Source organism: Colossoma macropomum, unplaced genomic scaffold (genome assembly GCF_904425465.1).
Source record: "Colossoma macropomum unplaced genomic scaffold, Colossoma_macropomum, whole genome shotgun sequence".
Taxonomy (NCBI): Eukaryota; Metazoa; Chordata; class Actinopteri; order Characiformes; family Serrasalmidae; genus Colossoma; species Colossoma macropomum.
This window is the reverse complement of record NW_023494787.1, coordinates 19,262,271-19,276,957: the sequence shown is the minus strand read 5'-3', so window position 1 is coordinate 19,276,957 and position 14,687 is coordinate 19,262,271. Positions and strand designations below refer to the sequence as shown.

Here is a 14,687-nt window from a genome sequence, read left to right as displayed (position 1 = left end):
TGGGTGAAAATGATCGTCACTGGGTGCAGCTGGTGGTGGTCTTTCAAAATTGCAGTTTCCTAACACAGTAAAAACATTGTGATTTAAAGAAAAAACACCACTGCAACAGGCCTAGTACTAGTACACTGTTGCAAAGATTGCTGTACAAACTAAAAATAACAGCAAGTTGCTCACTTGGCCTAAAAGCTACACTGTAAACGTACTAAGTGAGGTCTTTTATAAGCGAACAGTGCATTCCTCTACTACAATACAAGATCTCCAAGAGCTCTCGTCACTTTCACGCTGATCCAAAGCCGACACCAGCAAAAAGTGGTCCGAATTGGTTCCACACCACTGACGCTAAAAGCACAAAGGTCTTTCCATACCCTTGTGAGTTAAATGCAGCCAGTCTTTCAGTTCTGCGAATGACCCATTAAATTGCCCTTCAGGACCTCAAAGACCTCGTGTGAAAAGAGGGATACGTCCAAAATCCCTTTTCTTTCCCACTCTCTCGGCAGGCAAAGGCCCATCTATGAGGTTCCCATGAGCCCTCGCTCAACCCCATGTCCTTTGAATTTTGACCCCCCTGACCTTTGGTGTCAGAGCTTCTCTGAATGGCCAGACCGCGAGTGTCCGCTGCACTATGATTAAAATACGAAAACTTAACACGGTCACATTAACAATCGCTCTCCCGCTTGCTCTCTTGCACCCTTGTACAGTACTGCTATTCAAAATGTAAATAATGTCCTATGCAAGCTGCAGAGCCACTGAATGCAAGGGGTGGCCGACGGAGGCTCCTGAACACAATAGGAGTGTGGGAACCGATTCAGCATGACAATGGTGGCTTCCCAATGGCGTCTCCGCAACACTGATCACATCGCGACAGTCGTCCCGCACAAATCCCTCTCCCTCTTGCACGAATCTGTACTCTCCATCTTTAATACAAATGCAACTTCTATTCGCACCCATACTTCAACAGGAATCTGAGAGCCAGCTTGTGGCTTGGTGTGTGCAGTGCAGAGGCAATTCCAGTGAAGTGGAGGGGCAGGAATTTTATTAGCATAACCTAGTTAACTGTACCAGGTGACAGCCATGGACAAACTCTCAAAGGAGCAATACTCCTCAAGGTCAAAGAACAAAAGACAAGGAGAGTGTGTTCCTGAATTATCAAGGTGCAGAATGAAATAAAGGTTGAAAGGATGATTGTGGCAGCGACACTGATTGAATCTGACTTTCAAGGGTAAAACCTCAGAACCAATTTGCCTATAAGAGACAGTATTAGATGAATGGGGACTTGTCTTATTATGAGACAACCTTTCTTAAAACCACCTCCTAACCAGCTTGAATATCATTAAGTCCTGATGTTAACAGAGGTATACTCAAAGGGATTTCCTGAGTAGAACAAATATTCCACTCATATTCACAAAATATGATTTACTCAGTGGACAAAATGATGGTTTGTCAAAGATCTACAAGAAAATATCAATATCACATTGAAATTTAAAACAGCAATGAATGGTTTTCAATAGACATCTTCCAACTCATTTCATCACAGTCGTTTGTGTGGCTATTATGTATAGGCCAGCTTGAGAGACTTGCAGTCACGGGTGGTAATTATGAGAGAGTAGGAAATTGGCAAAGAAGATTAACACTGTATGACGGTCAATACAAGGTTCTAAGGAAAGATTTTGGCCAAGGAGGACTGCTGATCTGAAATAAACAGAAGCACACAGAAAGATCTATTTGATTCTCTCTTTTTTCTTTAGAGACAAATGTTTAAATCAGCAAACAGTTTTCCTACATTGTCTAAGCCCTTAAGGATTACCTGAACAAAATTAGGAACTATCATTTTCAGTCATTCAGTACCTGTGTTGTGTAAGAGCGCTGATAAATGTCAAGTTCAAGTTCCTTTTTACACACTACTAGTTTACAATTAATGAAATAAAACCTTCAAAATCATTTATCACACCTGTAATCAGTTCACAGCCTAGCTGTTTTTGAGCTGAAAGATAGGAGGTGAAAAATAATAAGGCTGGTGACGTTAGCGGAGGTAACTTAAATTTAGCACTTGTCTGTATCGAAAAGACTGAGTGCCCCTCTCTGTGTAAATTTCAAGCCACATGTGATCTGCTGTGGCTTTCTGTGGTCCTAATGTGGCGTTAATTTAACATATTAACGGCAAATTGCTGAGTGGTACACTGAGAAACTGACCACTGCTCAGAGTCGTTGAGTATCGATGTGAAATGTGGTGTCGGTATGAGCACTAAAAAAATACGTGTGAATTTTTGGACTTCTGCGCGACACAACAAACCTGGTGTGCAATGGCCTTCATTGGTGAGCTTAGCCAATTGATCAAACACACTGAAAAGAGCCGGAATGTCCATTACTAGTGGTGCGAGTGTGCATGCTGCTTCACACTGCATTTTCATCTCAAATAGCCCTGACGCTGCAATCTTTACAGCACATCTATGAACTCTACAGAACACTTTTTCCCCTAGTGTTAACTTTTCAGTGGAATCAAATTAAACACTCAATTCTGGAGATTCTTCTGTTGTGAACAAGGGCTGTTTAGCTGCTAGTTGTTTTGGGTCGCATCTGTTTTGGAGTCCAACGTTGACTTTTTTGTGACACCACTGCTCCGCACAGTAAAACTAATTTTGAACCTGATGAGATTTATATTCACTGCCTTAAGACTGCAGCAAAGGCGGAAAACATGAGTTTTACAGTAAAGCAGCGATTCTAAATTAAAGCACGAAACTTCACAGCTGCAGGTTAGATAGGCTCTTTGTGACATGCTTGACAAGCCAATAGGTTAATACTGAAAAAATGAAAATATAGTAGTGACATATATATTAGCATTTGAGGCCAGTGGCAGGCATGTATACTGAACATGGGTAATGAAGCGGTAGGCTCCTCAGATCAAAATCTGTTCTCGCACAGGTGCTCCTAAATCAAAATTCTGATCGCATTTTTAGGGAAGATGGTGCAAATTTTGCATTTTGCTTGCACTGTAAAACCCTGCAGTATAGGGGACAAAATAAAATAAATGACTGGTGCTAATTAGTCATATTTGACATAGTATGTGGCCTCTTATTTCAGTCACATGTCCAAATGGACTAAAATGGCCAATTACCATTTTTCACAGAATATACTTTTTAAAAGTGGCCACTGGGAAACTTAGAAATCAAAGTGTTGACAGAAAAACCTTCTGAGGTTTCCTCTAAATTCCTCATTCATTAAAACCACTATGTAATTGCTGACTGCTGTTCAGAAACAATTTATAGTTAGAGAAGCTGCTTAGACACTAAATCAAATTAATCAGTCAGAAGCCACTTGATTACTCTGATCGAATGCTTAAGGACCTAAGGTCCCAATTCACTCCTACAGCTTAAGAGTAACTCAGTCAGTTTGCATTGCTTTCTGTGCTACTACTGAATAAAATGCCTTAGAATGAAATAAGCCTGGGAATCTAAGAGGTTAGCCAGCCACATTTGAAAACCATTATTTGATGACACTTAGAACTGACCTTTTCTGAACACAGGCCTAAGAAGATTCAACACAGCAGACATATTAGCCTGAACCCCACACTGCTGTGATCTGAGAGCCGCTGTTAGGATTGAACACAAAAGCTGTGATGCTGTAATTCAGCCACTCAGCCCGGTGTTTCACTAAACCCGGCCCTACGAGCTCAAACTGAGTGCTGCTAAACGTGAAGAAGCACTCTGACTGTTAAATTCTGTACAAGACAGAGAGCATCCTGTTTATAACATGCAGCCAGGCTGCTGTTAGCTCGGCGCTGATAGCAGAGCAGACATGCAGACTAAGGTTATAAGCAGCGAACTACGAATAAGGCGCAAGAAACGTCTTATAAACCCTGTACAGTCTCAGAAAGATGAGATACAACCGAACATGAACGGATAAACGTGGCTGTAATCTGACAATCAGCACACTGTAAAAATGCGCCATCATTTGCACGATGACAGCTCACTCTTCTAGGTCAGGGGTTAATTTACATTTAACCAACGCTGAAACGAGATCCAGTGCTTAATGCCTAACAGATGTGATTGTTAAGTGTTGGTGCATCCAGATGCAAACCACTTCTAAAGCTGTCTGGATGTTTCTGAATGTGCGCTCGTGCTGAGCGCCATGGCCTCGTGTTCCAGTCTTCATGTAGCAGTGTGGCGAACTCACCTGCATGGAATCGGCGCTTATTATTTCCCCTTGCACTCTCTTCCCGAGCTCGATCGCCAGTTTGGACTTGCCGGTACCGGTAGCCCCTAAAATCACGACTAAAGGAGGGATGGCCGCTTTCCCCAGCGCACGCTGCACAGCCACAGTGGCGGCGGCCATGACGGAAACTCCACAGAGCTCCAGACTGCTCTGAGCATGCGCGCAAGCCTCGGCGAGGAGGAGCGATTCGTATCCTAGGTAACCCGAAGCTGTTTCCATAGCAACGCAGATTTAGCGCCGATCTTCAAGTCAGTTTCTGTAGTTCAGAAAACAACGTGTGGAATCTGTATGTTGTGTAGATCGCACTAAACGTTCAGCGTCTGAAACACGCAGAAACAGAGAGCGGAGCCCTTTCGACGGCCGTAGAAATGCTTTGTAACTCTCATCAGCTTTAAACTCTCCAGTACGGACGTCCGGTACGGAGCCCCGCTGGTGACATCCTGTATAAATAAAAATAATGCGTGGCCACGACTTAGTAAGCCGTGATCTCGTTCCCATGCCTTACTAAGTCGTGGCCACGCATTAGGATCTTGTTCCCACGCGTTCCCAGGCCATGCATTATTTTTATTTATTCAGGATGTCACCAGCGGGGCTACGTAGTCCGGAGAGGCCATGGGGTAGTTATAATTTCCAGGATTGTTATCTTGAGATAACGAGTTAACTATCTTTTGATCTCAAGATAACAAAGTTATGAGATAACGAGTTAATTTTCTTGTGAACTTCAGTTAACAACGGAGCCCTGATGAGGACATCCTGTATAGATAAAAATAATGCGTGGCCACACCTTATTAATGCATGGGAACGAGATCCTAATGCGTGGCCATGACTTAGTAAGGCGTGGGAATGAGATGATTAAGTGGTGGCCATGACTTAGTAAGGCTAAGTCGTGGCCACGCATTAGGATCTCGTTCCCACACTTTACTAAGTCGTGGCCACAACTTAATCATCTCATTCCCACGCCTTTCTAAGGAGCCCCGCTGGTGAGATCCTTTATAAATAAAAATAATGCGTGGCCACGCCTTATTAACGCATAGGAACGAGATCCTAATGCATGGCCTCGACTTAGTAAGGCGTGGGAATGAGATGATTAAGTCGTGGCCACGACTTAGTAAGGCGTGGGAACAAGATCACAGCTTACTAAGTCGTGGCCATGCATTAGGATCTCGTTCCCACGCTTTTCTAAGTTGTGGCCATGACTTAATCATCTCATTCCCACGCCTTACTAAGTCGTGGCCACGCATTATTTTTATTTATACAGGATGTCACCAGCGGGGCTCTGTAGTTAACAAAGTTGTCATCTTGAGATCACAAGTTAATTTTCTTGTGATTTCAAGATATCTTGAGATCACAAGATAATTAACTCATTATCTCAAGATAACAATCCAGAAAATTATAGCAACAACTCATGGCCTCTCTTACGGAAGTCCAGAGGACATGAGGTAGTTATAATTCTCTGGATTGTTACTTTGAGATAATGAGTTAATTATCCTGTTGTCTCAAGATAACAAAATTGTTATCCTGAAATAACAAGGTACATATCTTGTTATCTTGAGATAACAAATTATTTATCTTGTGATCTCACAATAACAATTTTATCTTGAAATAACGAGTTACTCATCTTGCTATCTCAAGATAACAAAATAGTTTTCTTGAAACAATGAGTTACTTGTTATCTCAAGATAACAATCCAGAAAATTATAACTACCTCATCATCTCTATGGACTTCCGTACTCTCCAGACTTCCATATTCCAGCACTCCCAAATGCCTCTTACTCATTCACTCAGTGTTAGCTAAAGCCTTAAATGAGCTTTTCTGCATTCTCACTGAGACACAGTTGGTTCAGGAAAAAAGGGGGGGGGTCTTTTTGGCAAATCAGAATTGCCCACATCCTCAATAAATTAGTGCTTGTCTAATTCATACTCTTATGAAAACATATGTTGTAATACTACATTAATTTCTACAAGTTTCCTATATGAATCACATTATAAATCTGGCAGTTACCATTTTATACTTCAAATTTGGGGTGTAGCAAGTCACAAAATTCCTAAATGTGTATCCAATACATTGAATAATATATGGTGTCAATACGTTTAAAAAAAACTTTTTTTTTTCAATACAACAAAAATAAAAAATAATCTCAAAATGTGCCTTGTGTTAATGTATCGATTTTTAGTTTATTAGAGCATTCAGCAATATAAAAGTACAATATCTGTGTGGAGTTAATGTTAGCACCCTGACCAAACATGCTTGTCACGGTTTAGTTAGCCACGATTTAATGTTAGCCCTGAGCTAATGCACTGGTTACAAGCTGAGGTGTTACACCAAAGCTAATGCACTACTTGATATGTTAGCCATGAGCTAATGTGCTAGCCATGGGCTAAATATTGGCCATGATTCAACAAGACAGTTCTATTCTATTATTACTGTTCTATTATCAAAATGTTTACACACACTTTTGCAATGTTTTAAATCATCATCAATTCTTACTCAATTTGCATTTTAAAATCAAAGGCAATTATAATGTCTTAAAAAAGCTACAACTTTAACAGGTTAGAATGTTTTTATTCTATCAGTTACCATGAGTGCACTTTAATTGTAGCCACACCCACAGCAATGACAGTTCATAAATCTAAAACATTCATTCATATTTATGCTCACACACGGCAGCATCTACATCAGTGTTTCTCAACCCTGGTCCTGGAGGCCCATAGCTCTGAACTTTTTAGTGTTTTCCCTGCTCCTAACACACCTGATCCAACTGATCAGCTCATTAACAGACCTTTAATGAGTTAAAGTGGGTGTGGAAAAGCAGGAAAAGCATTAAAATGTGCAGGACAGTGGGCCTCCAGGACCAGGGCTGAGAAACAATGGTCTAAGTAACACTCGTTATCATTGGCTGACAAAAGTACAGAAGCACAGTGCCACTAAGCTGAGGAGTCCAACTTTATCTGATGTCCTGCTTAACCTGAACTCACCCTGGCTCATGCAGTCGGGTGGGTTTTACACTCCACCTCGCACACACTTTTGTTGACTTTCTGAAGCCCGTTGACTCAACGTGAAAGAAAAAGAATAGCTGCTTTGTTGCTATGGAAACTGAACGACCTGCGCCATGGAAAAAAAGAGACACTAGTTGCCACGGCAACCAGTGTACTGCAACCATCCGCGTGCATGAAATGATCCAAACAGGTTTCCTCACCCTCACTGATACAGGTTAGGGACAGAGGAATATAGGCTGCTTATTACATATAAAATAGGAAACCCGGTCATTTTATGCCTGTGAAGATTTTCAGACATCCAGGTCATTTGAATTGTCTGGTAGTAGTCAGGGTGACTGGACTGAGGAAGGATTAGTGGTGCCACCTTCACTTAGTACTCAGTACTATCTTCCCTATCATCTACAGAAAGTGGGTCTTTTAAATATGGGGAAACTAAATTGGGACAACAGCCTTCAGCATTGTTCTCTCAATTTACAAAATTGGTACAATTTAGTCCTATTAATAGGCCATGATTCAACAGACTACACCCTTTCTTGCAAAAAGTTCTCATTCTTGGTGCGTCTGTTGTGAGAAGTTAATAGCTATCGGCACATTAACGCATGTGTTTAAAGAGAGTTCATACCCATACTTCGACACAATACTGAATGCCATTAAAACTTTTCAAACAACGACAAAAAAAACACATCTGAATGATTTGAGTTTATTAATTGTCTGACTTCTATAGGCTCATGAGGTACTGAACACAAAGTGCTTAATGCTGCTGCCATGCTCCCAGTGTATGCCCACCCACAAGGACCACCTGTAGTGGGCAAAAGAAGCATGAAAAAAAAAGATGAAAACAAACAGGGGGAAAAGAGAATGTAACAGAAATCAGGCAAAACACACTCTTAAAGCTCATCTCTTCCCAAGGAAACAAAGACAAAACACAAAACAGCACACTGTTGGTGGCATATGCAGATCACAGCAGTTGAGAAAACAATGTTAGGTCTAATGGAGTGTAGCGGTGTATAGTTGAGTAAGTGGTCAGTGATGAGCTACATTAAAGAGCAGCCATAGTCTTTCACTGGGCTGTTTTTTTCCCAGATACAGATTAAGCCTATTCCTATACTGAACATAACTGAAAAAAATCCCACTTCATACTATACATCCAAGAATAGGAACAAACATGCCAATGAAAAACTGAACATCCAATCAATCACATCATATGCCTGAGAAAGAAATGCAAACTGGCTTCTGGATTAAGGCTTGTGATATAAGTACTACGGCTTTTTATGGTCAAAAATAACCAGGCGCAACTACCACAGGATGTGAGGAACACCCATGGTAGAAAATGACGTTGCTAATGTAAGGATAATGCAATATGAAATGGGGATTAGCGATGGAAGAAAACATATGCCACCAACACTGAAATAAAACAAAAGAAAGAGGGGAAAAAAAAAAGAACACAGAAAATGACAAATATTACAAAAACACAAGAAATACTGAAATCTGTAGGAAAATAGAGTACAAAAGTATCTTTAAACATTTATGACTTACTAACCTATTAAGATTTTACACACCCATCCACAAGATGAAATGAATAGGCAGTGAAAACAGCATCAAAGTGGCTAGTGATAAAAAGTAAAGTTTGATAGTGTCATTTTATTTTTTATGCCTTTTTATTTTTACTTTTCTTAACAAAAATAGAAGCTTTGATATTCTCATAGGAGTAAGCCAAGTGGGCCAACCATGTTTAGGTCATGTGAGGGAAATAAGGGACGAAAAGTTAATCAAATGAACAGCATTGATTTTGGTATTAAAACAAAAAGCATATATAATATATTTTACACATGGATCTACAGCAGAGCTATTATGTACAATTATGTCACAGTTTATATACACTGCAAGGCTGTGTAAGGCATTGACTCAAATGTGCATCAATAGAATATTTACTGAGAAAACAAGTATGTGAACTTTATAGACAGACAGCCAAGGGCAATGCAACTTTCTGCCCGTTAGACTGCCCGTTAAATCCTGGCAGAATATTGCAATGGGCACACAAACTTCACTTTGAAAATTGTTTAAATGATTTTGAATGTTAGTAATGGCACAGCAGGGCATTCAAATTACACGTTTCAGGTTCCACTAAGCTTATGAAATCAGATTTTTTTTGCAAATTCTATCACACAAAAACCATTTTATAAGGGTAGTTAAACATGCATACAGGCTAAATGCTACATTTCAAATAATGCCTAAATGGCATGCTAACTCAACATTACAAAATATCCTCAGCCAGGATTGATTTAATATGCGAGAGCAATTTGGGGTTATTATCTTCAATCTTTTCAATTCAATTCTTTTACATAAGGTACAAATACTCAGCAGGGCTTTCTTTGGGAAAGAGAGTGAAGTTTATGTAATCCATAACAAACCAGGAGAAAGAGCCACCTAATAAGTCTGTTTGAAAGTATCCATCTCCCCAACTCCAGAATCAAATGTGCAAAGAACATAAAAAAATAATAATATTTAGAATAATATTACAAAATAAAGTACAGGTGTCCTTGCTTTTAAATATCTCCATTTCTGTGAGCAGTTCTTGTAACTGGACTGGCTCTGTCAAAGTTGGGCCTTTTTTTTTATTATTTATTTACTAGGAACGTTTTAGTTCTGCTAGCCTCCGAAGTAACTGCTGTTGCCTGTTCTTCAGCTGCTTCTTTTCCTGGGCCTTTTGCTTATCAGTGATGTGCAGTAGACGCAAGTACTCTGTCGCTTTGGTCAGGATCACCACCTTGGGCGTCTTTGGGCAGTCCACCAGGCTTGGAATCTCATCTCTCAGGGCCAGAAAGCGAGAGCGCAGGTCATTGCGTCTCTTTCGCTCCAGGAAGTTGTGGTTCTTGCGTCTGTCCATGTCTTCGCTGTCTGAGCTCTGAGGGCTAGAGGGCTGGGATTTGAGGCTGAGATGGGATGAAGCGTGGGGTGGGGAAGTGGCCATGGCCTGTGCTGGCATGGAGACGGCAGCAACAGGTAAGTGGGGTTTGCTCTCGAGCATGTGGGGTGTGGAGCCTGTCCGTGGTTGAGAAGTCTCCTGCCGGACCCTCTTACGAGGAGGCTCTGCGTCAGCATGGCTGTCAGGGGAGGGGGCGGCATAGTTGTGCTGCTGCTGGTGGATGGAGATGTGAAATCGCTTCATGCCGGGGTCGTATGGGTCAGCACGCACGGTGATTGTGACCGGCTTACGGGAGCTGACCAGCCGTGGCTTATTGTGCTTATGCTCCACTGTCACCACATCGATCTCTTCATCATCTGAAAAGATCAGCACAAACAGATATTACTAACCAAAACTGGAGTCATTATTCTAGCACTAATTTAGCATGTATCAGTTGCCATTAATGAGATGATAGGCTTAATTTTAAGTGCACATCTATCCACAACTCCTGTGACTCAATCAAGGTGAAGGTTACGGTTATGCAGAGGAACTAATTCAACTGAATTCAGTTAAATTGAATTCAAGATTCCAATGAAATGCTATTCTCTGTGGGAGGAAATCCTATAAAAGACCTCTGCCTGACTTGAAGTGATTTTACAGTAATAAACTATGACCAAAGAGCTGTTTGTCACCATAAGTGTTGCACGTGTTCAGCAGCGCAGTTCTGTAAACACAGAAGGGCTAACAGAGTTTGAGGAAACTGTTCTCAGTTTAATTCAAATGCATTCAAGGCCAACACCTGCATCATTACAGCTGAGCATCCAAACTACAGCTGAAGGCAGTTAAAAAGCACAAATTACACAAGGCCATAAACTAAGAGCCTAGCTAGATACTTAAGAGCATTAACCTCCAGACAAGCTGCTGTGCTCCAAAATTATAATGTCAAAACACTGCAGTTCTGCTGTGAGGTCAATTCCTGTAACATCTAAAGTGGGCATCTTCACTGTGTTAGACACTGGCTTTTAAAGGCTATGATAAAAACAAGCCAGTTTAATCTGTACTCATGCAACTTTTTAAAAAGATCTTTATTGTTCCTTCAGGAGCGGAGAAACTCTGTGGTCCTCCTCAACTTAAGTTTAACTATACTTCTCACTGGTTCCTCTTTCAGCTGATCGTTCTCTATTCTCCGCCCACAAGTAAAACAATCCATCCCGTTGTTTGAGTTCTGGAATGCAGGACTATGGCACAAGTCCACACAGACATTCCACACATGATGTCAACCTCAAAACTTAGGCATTATTGCATAACTCGAGTAACACCTCTACAAGACTGTTACTGATTTGACTCTTTAAAACAAATGAAACCTACAGAAATATAACTTTACACTGAAACGTCACATAAGCCAGTGTTGCCTGAAGAGATCAGTTTAATTAATAGTTATCAGGGTCTTATGAGGCAAATGATAACATTAATGCTATTTAGCACTTGAGTAAGAACACTTGTGAGAAAAACAATCCTTGAGGGAGTCTAGAAAACTGCATGTACATCTTGCACTTGGACCAATGTCAAGGACTGAACACCTACCAGAGGAGTCGGTGCGTGACTCTGACCCGGACGACACCTGTTTCTTGCAGCTGCTGCTCAAGGGAAAGGTCAGGACAGCCGCTGGATCCACACAATCCGTCGCCAAGCTGTTGAGAACAGGCGTGGCGTCTGCAGGGACACCCTGCGACTTGCTGGGCTGCGTCGAGTTAGTCTGGAGGGTGAAGGGCAGCTTGGACTGTCCCGAGCAAGATAAGCGCTCACTGACCACTTTCTCTAGCCGCTGGCTGGCGGAAAAGCCGCTCCACATGCAGTCCTGGATAATGATGGAGCTCAAGTTACCAAAAGTCTTCTCCGCACTGACTTTGCATTGTCCCTCATGCTCTTCGTCCTGCCCCAAGAACTGGGACACCCACTCCAGCTTGTCCCCTAGCGATGGATACACTGCACCTTCCACTGTCCTGATGGGTGACATGGGCGGGGTTGGCACCAGCTCGAATTTCTTCCAAATGTCCTCGCTCGGCGCGGTGGATTTGAAGAAATCCTCGTCCAGGTTATGGTCATCGTAGAAATAGTGTTGGTACTGGTCACATTCCTCCATCTCCCACCTGTCACACGGCAGAACGTTCGCACTGATTCCTGGCATTGGTCTCCTCAACCACACAACTTCAGACTCTGACACAGTCACAGCACACAAGATCTGAAAGGGAATAATGAAATCTCCTTTAGAAATGGAATTAGGTGGCATATATAACTAAGATGTATCTCACAACTGTCCTCAAGTCACAGGTTGTGCTGTCTGGGACCTGAATAAACATCATGGGAGCATCTCCATTTGCTGTTTTAGTCTCAAAATAGGCCAAAGTACACGGTCTACCCAGAAGAGAGAGCAAGTTCAAGTGGTTGCAGGTTTACTAAGCTAATGCACTTAATCCATTATTCAAATTGGCATGACCCACTCATGATGTGTTCACCTCACTGCAATCCTAAATAGAGGAAGCTTACTAAAACGCCTGACCAATAAAAGCAGTTTGCCTGCCTGAGCTCACACTTTTGGTGGTAGAACTTAAAAGTTTCGCAACACACTTCTATTACACAACACGATGCAGTGTGTCAGTGGGGTTTATGCTACAGCAGAGCTGCCTCACAGCTCTTCAGGGAAATTACCTTGCTGCCCTGAACGCCGCAGCCTTCAGCCCCGGTACTTTCTAATATGAACTACTAACTCAGCTGATCACACAAAGGTATCTACTTGGGCTTCAACTGGGGATTTCTGCTAAGGACCACAAGCTACTGATTTCTTAGCTGCATCCTTAGAACAAAAAAACACAAGATACGACTTAAACTAAGCACAACAATGACTTCTACTAGGGTCAACTAAGGATATAATGCTCTCTACACCCTTACCGTAAATCAATCTCAAGCGTCCGTATCCTGCAAGACATTTGAGTCGTGAAAATCCACAGCGAGACTTTGTTTGCTGCTCGGCTCAGGCAAGAGCTCCTCCAGGACGCCGACAACACTGAGCTGTGTTGTTTATTCCCAACGCCTTCACTCTCGCGCATTCAGGAAAGAGTGCTTTTCCAGCAAAAATGCTAAATCCTTTTTATATGTGTCCAAGTGTTTCGGCGTAGTTCGTCTGCAGGGTTCTTTCCCTCGAGGTTAAGCTTTCCCAAACAGAGTCTGTGAAGAATCCCAAACTGAACGCTGAAACAGTTGCGTCCTCACTGCGGCTTCCACTCACTCTGGATCCTTGAAGCAACTCCAGCGCGGTTTAATCCAGAAGAGCGAGCGGGCTGTTTTGCATAAAGGCTGGTAGTAGTTCTGTAGCCACGCCCCTATTTAAAGAGACAGGACCGAGTAAAGCCGTTCAGTTTGGCCTGTTTTGAGAAAGAAGAATGTAGCTGCATTTGTTTACCAGAAGTCTCAAACTGACACCAGGCATTCACGCGCTGCTGAAAGAAGCTTTATTGCAGTCTAAATAATATGATCATTTTTGTAGAGCATCTATCTATCTATCTATCTATCTATTGCTGACATTTTTTTTATTATTGTTTTTCACTTTTATGCACTTTGTCTTTATTGTTTCCTTTTTATTTTCCTTTTTTGCTTTTGTTTATGTGTGAAATGTGCTAAATAAATAAACTCGCCTTACCTTGCCCTTCTATGCCGATTTTTTAGAAATAACATTTCTCTATATAATTGGAGATCTGTGCACGGCTCATGTAGTCAAACCATCAAGTCACAACCCTCAAGGTCCAAGTACAGATTTTCTATCTAGGACCCAATGTGGCCAGCTAGCTACATTCATTTCTCATGTAACTATTAGCAATTACAAAGGCCAGGACTGGATTTGAGGGCAACATTCTTAAACACAAAGGTGCCAAAAAGGGTCCTTCAAAGTGATACCATAGAGCAGGGCTACTCAATCTTGGTCCTGGGGGTCTACCACACTGGAGAGTTCAGCTCCAACACACCAGGCTCTGATGTCCCTAAAGGCCTTCGTTACCTGGATCAGGTGTGTTAGATTAGGGTTGGAGCTACACTCTGCAGGGTGTTAGATCTCCAGGACCAGGACTAGGCAGTCCTGCCAGAGAGGAACCACTTTTGGTTTCCCAGAGAATCTTTCAATGAATAGTTCTTTAAAGAAGCTCTGCTCTGCAGTGCTATAAGCTATCATGAACACTTGTGTGCCTCACCTCAGATAGGCTACTCTTAAAATATTTCTGCAGAGCTGTGTGATATGTAGGCTACCAACACTTCACAGCGCATGAGTATCTGTGTGCAAATACACGTCATAGTATGTGTATGCAAATTTGTTGAATTAAATATTGTAGTCTTCCACGAACCACACACAAGCCTACGTGTGTAACTCGGGCCTTTGCCGTTTAATACACAATGTAGCAGTTCCCATAAGTTCTTATCAAAGCACTGTGTGCAGTTTGTAGACTGGAAATCTGAGCCACATGCAAACATGTGTGAACACACTGCTAAGCTGAACTAACTTGAACCATAATTCCCCTTTGCATTGGAA

General features: G+C 41.9%; 2 protein-coding genes across 3 annotated transcripts in view; both read right to left on the bottom strand.

Annotated features, from left to right (window-relative positions):
- The window catches only part of trit1 (tRNA isopentenyltransferase 1), a 46,203-nt gene extending 41,862 nt beyond the window's left edge, over positions 1-4,341 (bottom strand). For both annotated transcript variants that reach the window (XM_036566359.1, XM_036566360.1), the window contains exon 1: positions 4,171-4,341. In XM_036566359.1, the coding sequence (XP_036422252.1) occupies positions 4,171-4,329 (159 nt within the window). In that variant the 5' untranslated portion in view covers positions 4,330-4,341. The remainder of the gene's footprint in view (positions 1-4,170) is intronic.
- A 5,479-nt stretch (positions 4,342-9,820) lies between these two features.
- On the bottom strand, positions 9,821-13,411 carry myclb (MYCL proto-oncogene, bHLH transcription factor b). The gene is made up of 3 exons (XM_036566358.1): positions 13,061-13,411; positions 11,696-12,353; positions 9,821-10,488 (listed from the first exon to the last, which is right to left on the bottom strand). The coding sequence occupies exons 2-3, from the start codon at positions 12,297-12,299 to the stop codon at positions 9,836-9,838; spliced, it is 1,257 nt and encodes a 418-aa protein (XP_036422251.1). The 5' UTR covers positions 12,300-12,353; positions 13,061-13,411; the 3' UTR covers positions 9,821-9,835.
- Positions 13,412-14,687: the final 1,276 nt, after the last annotated feature.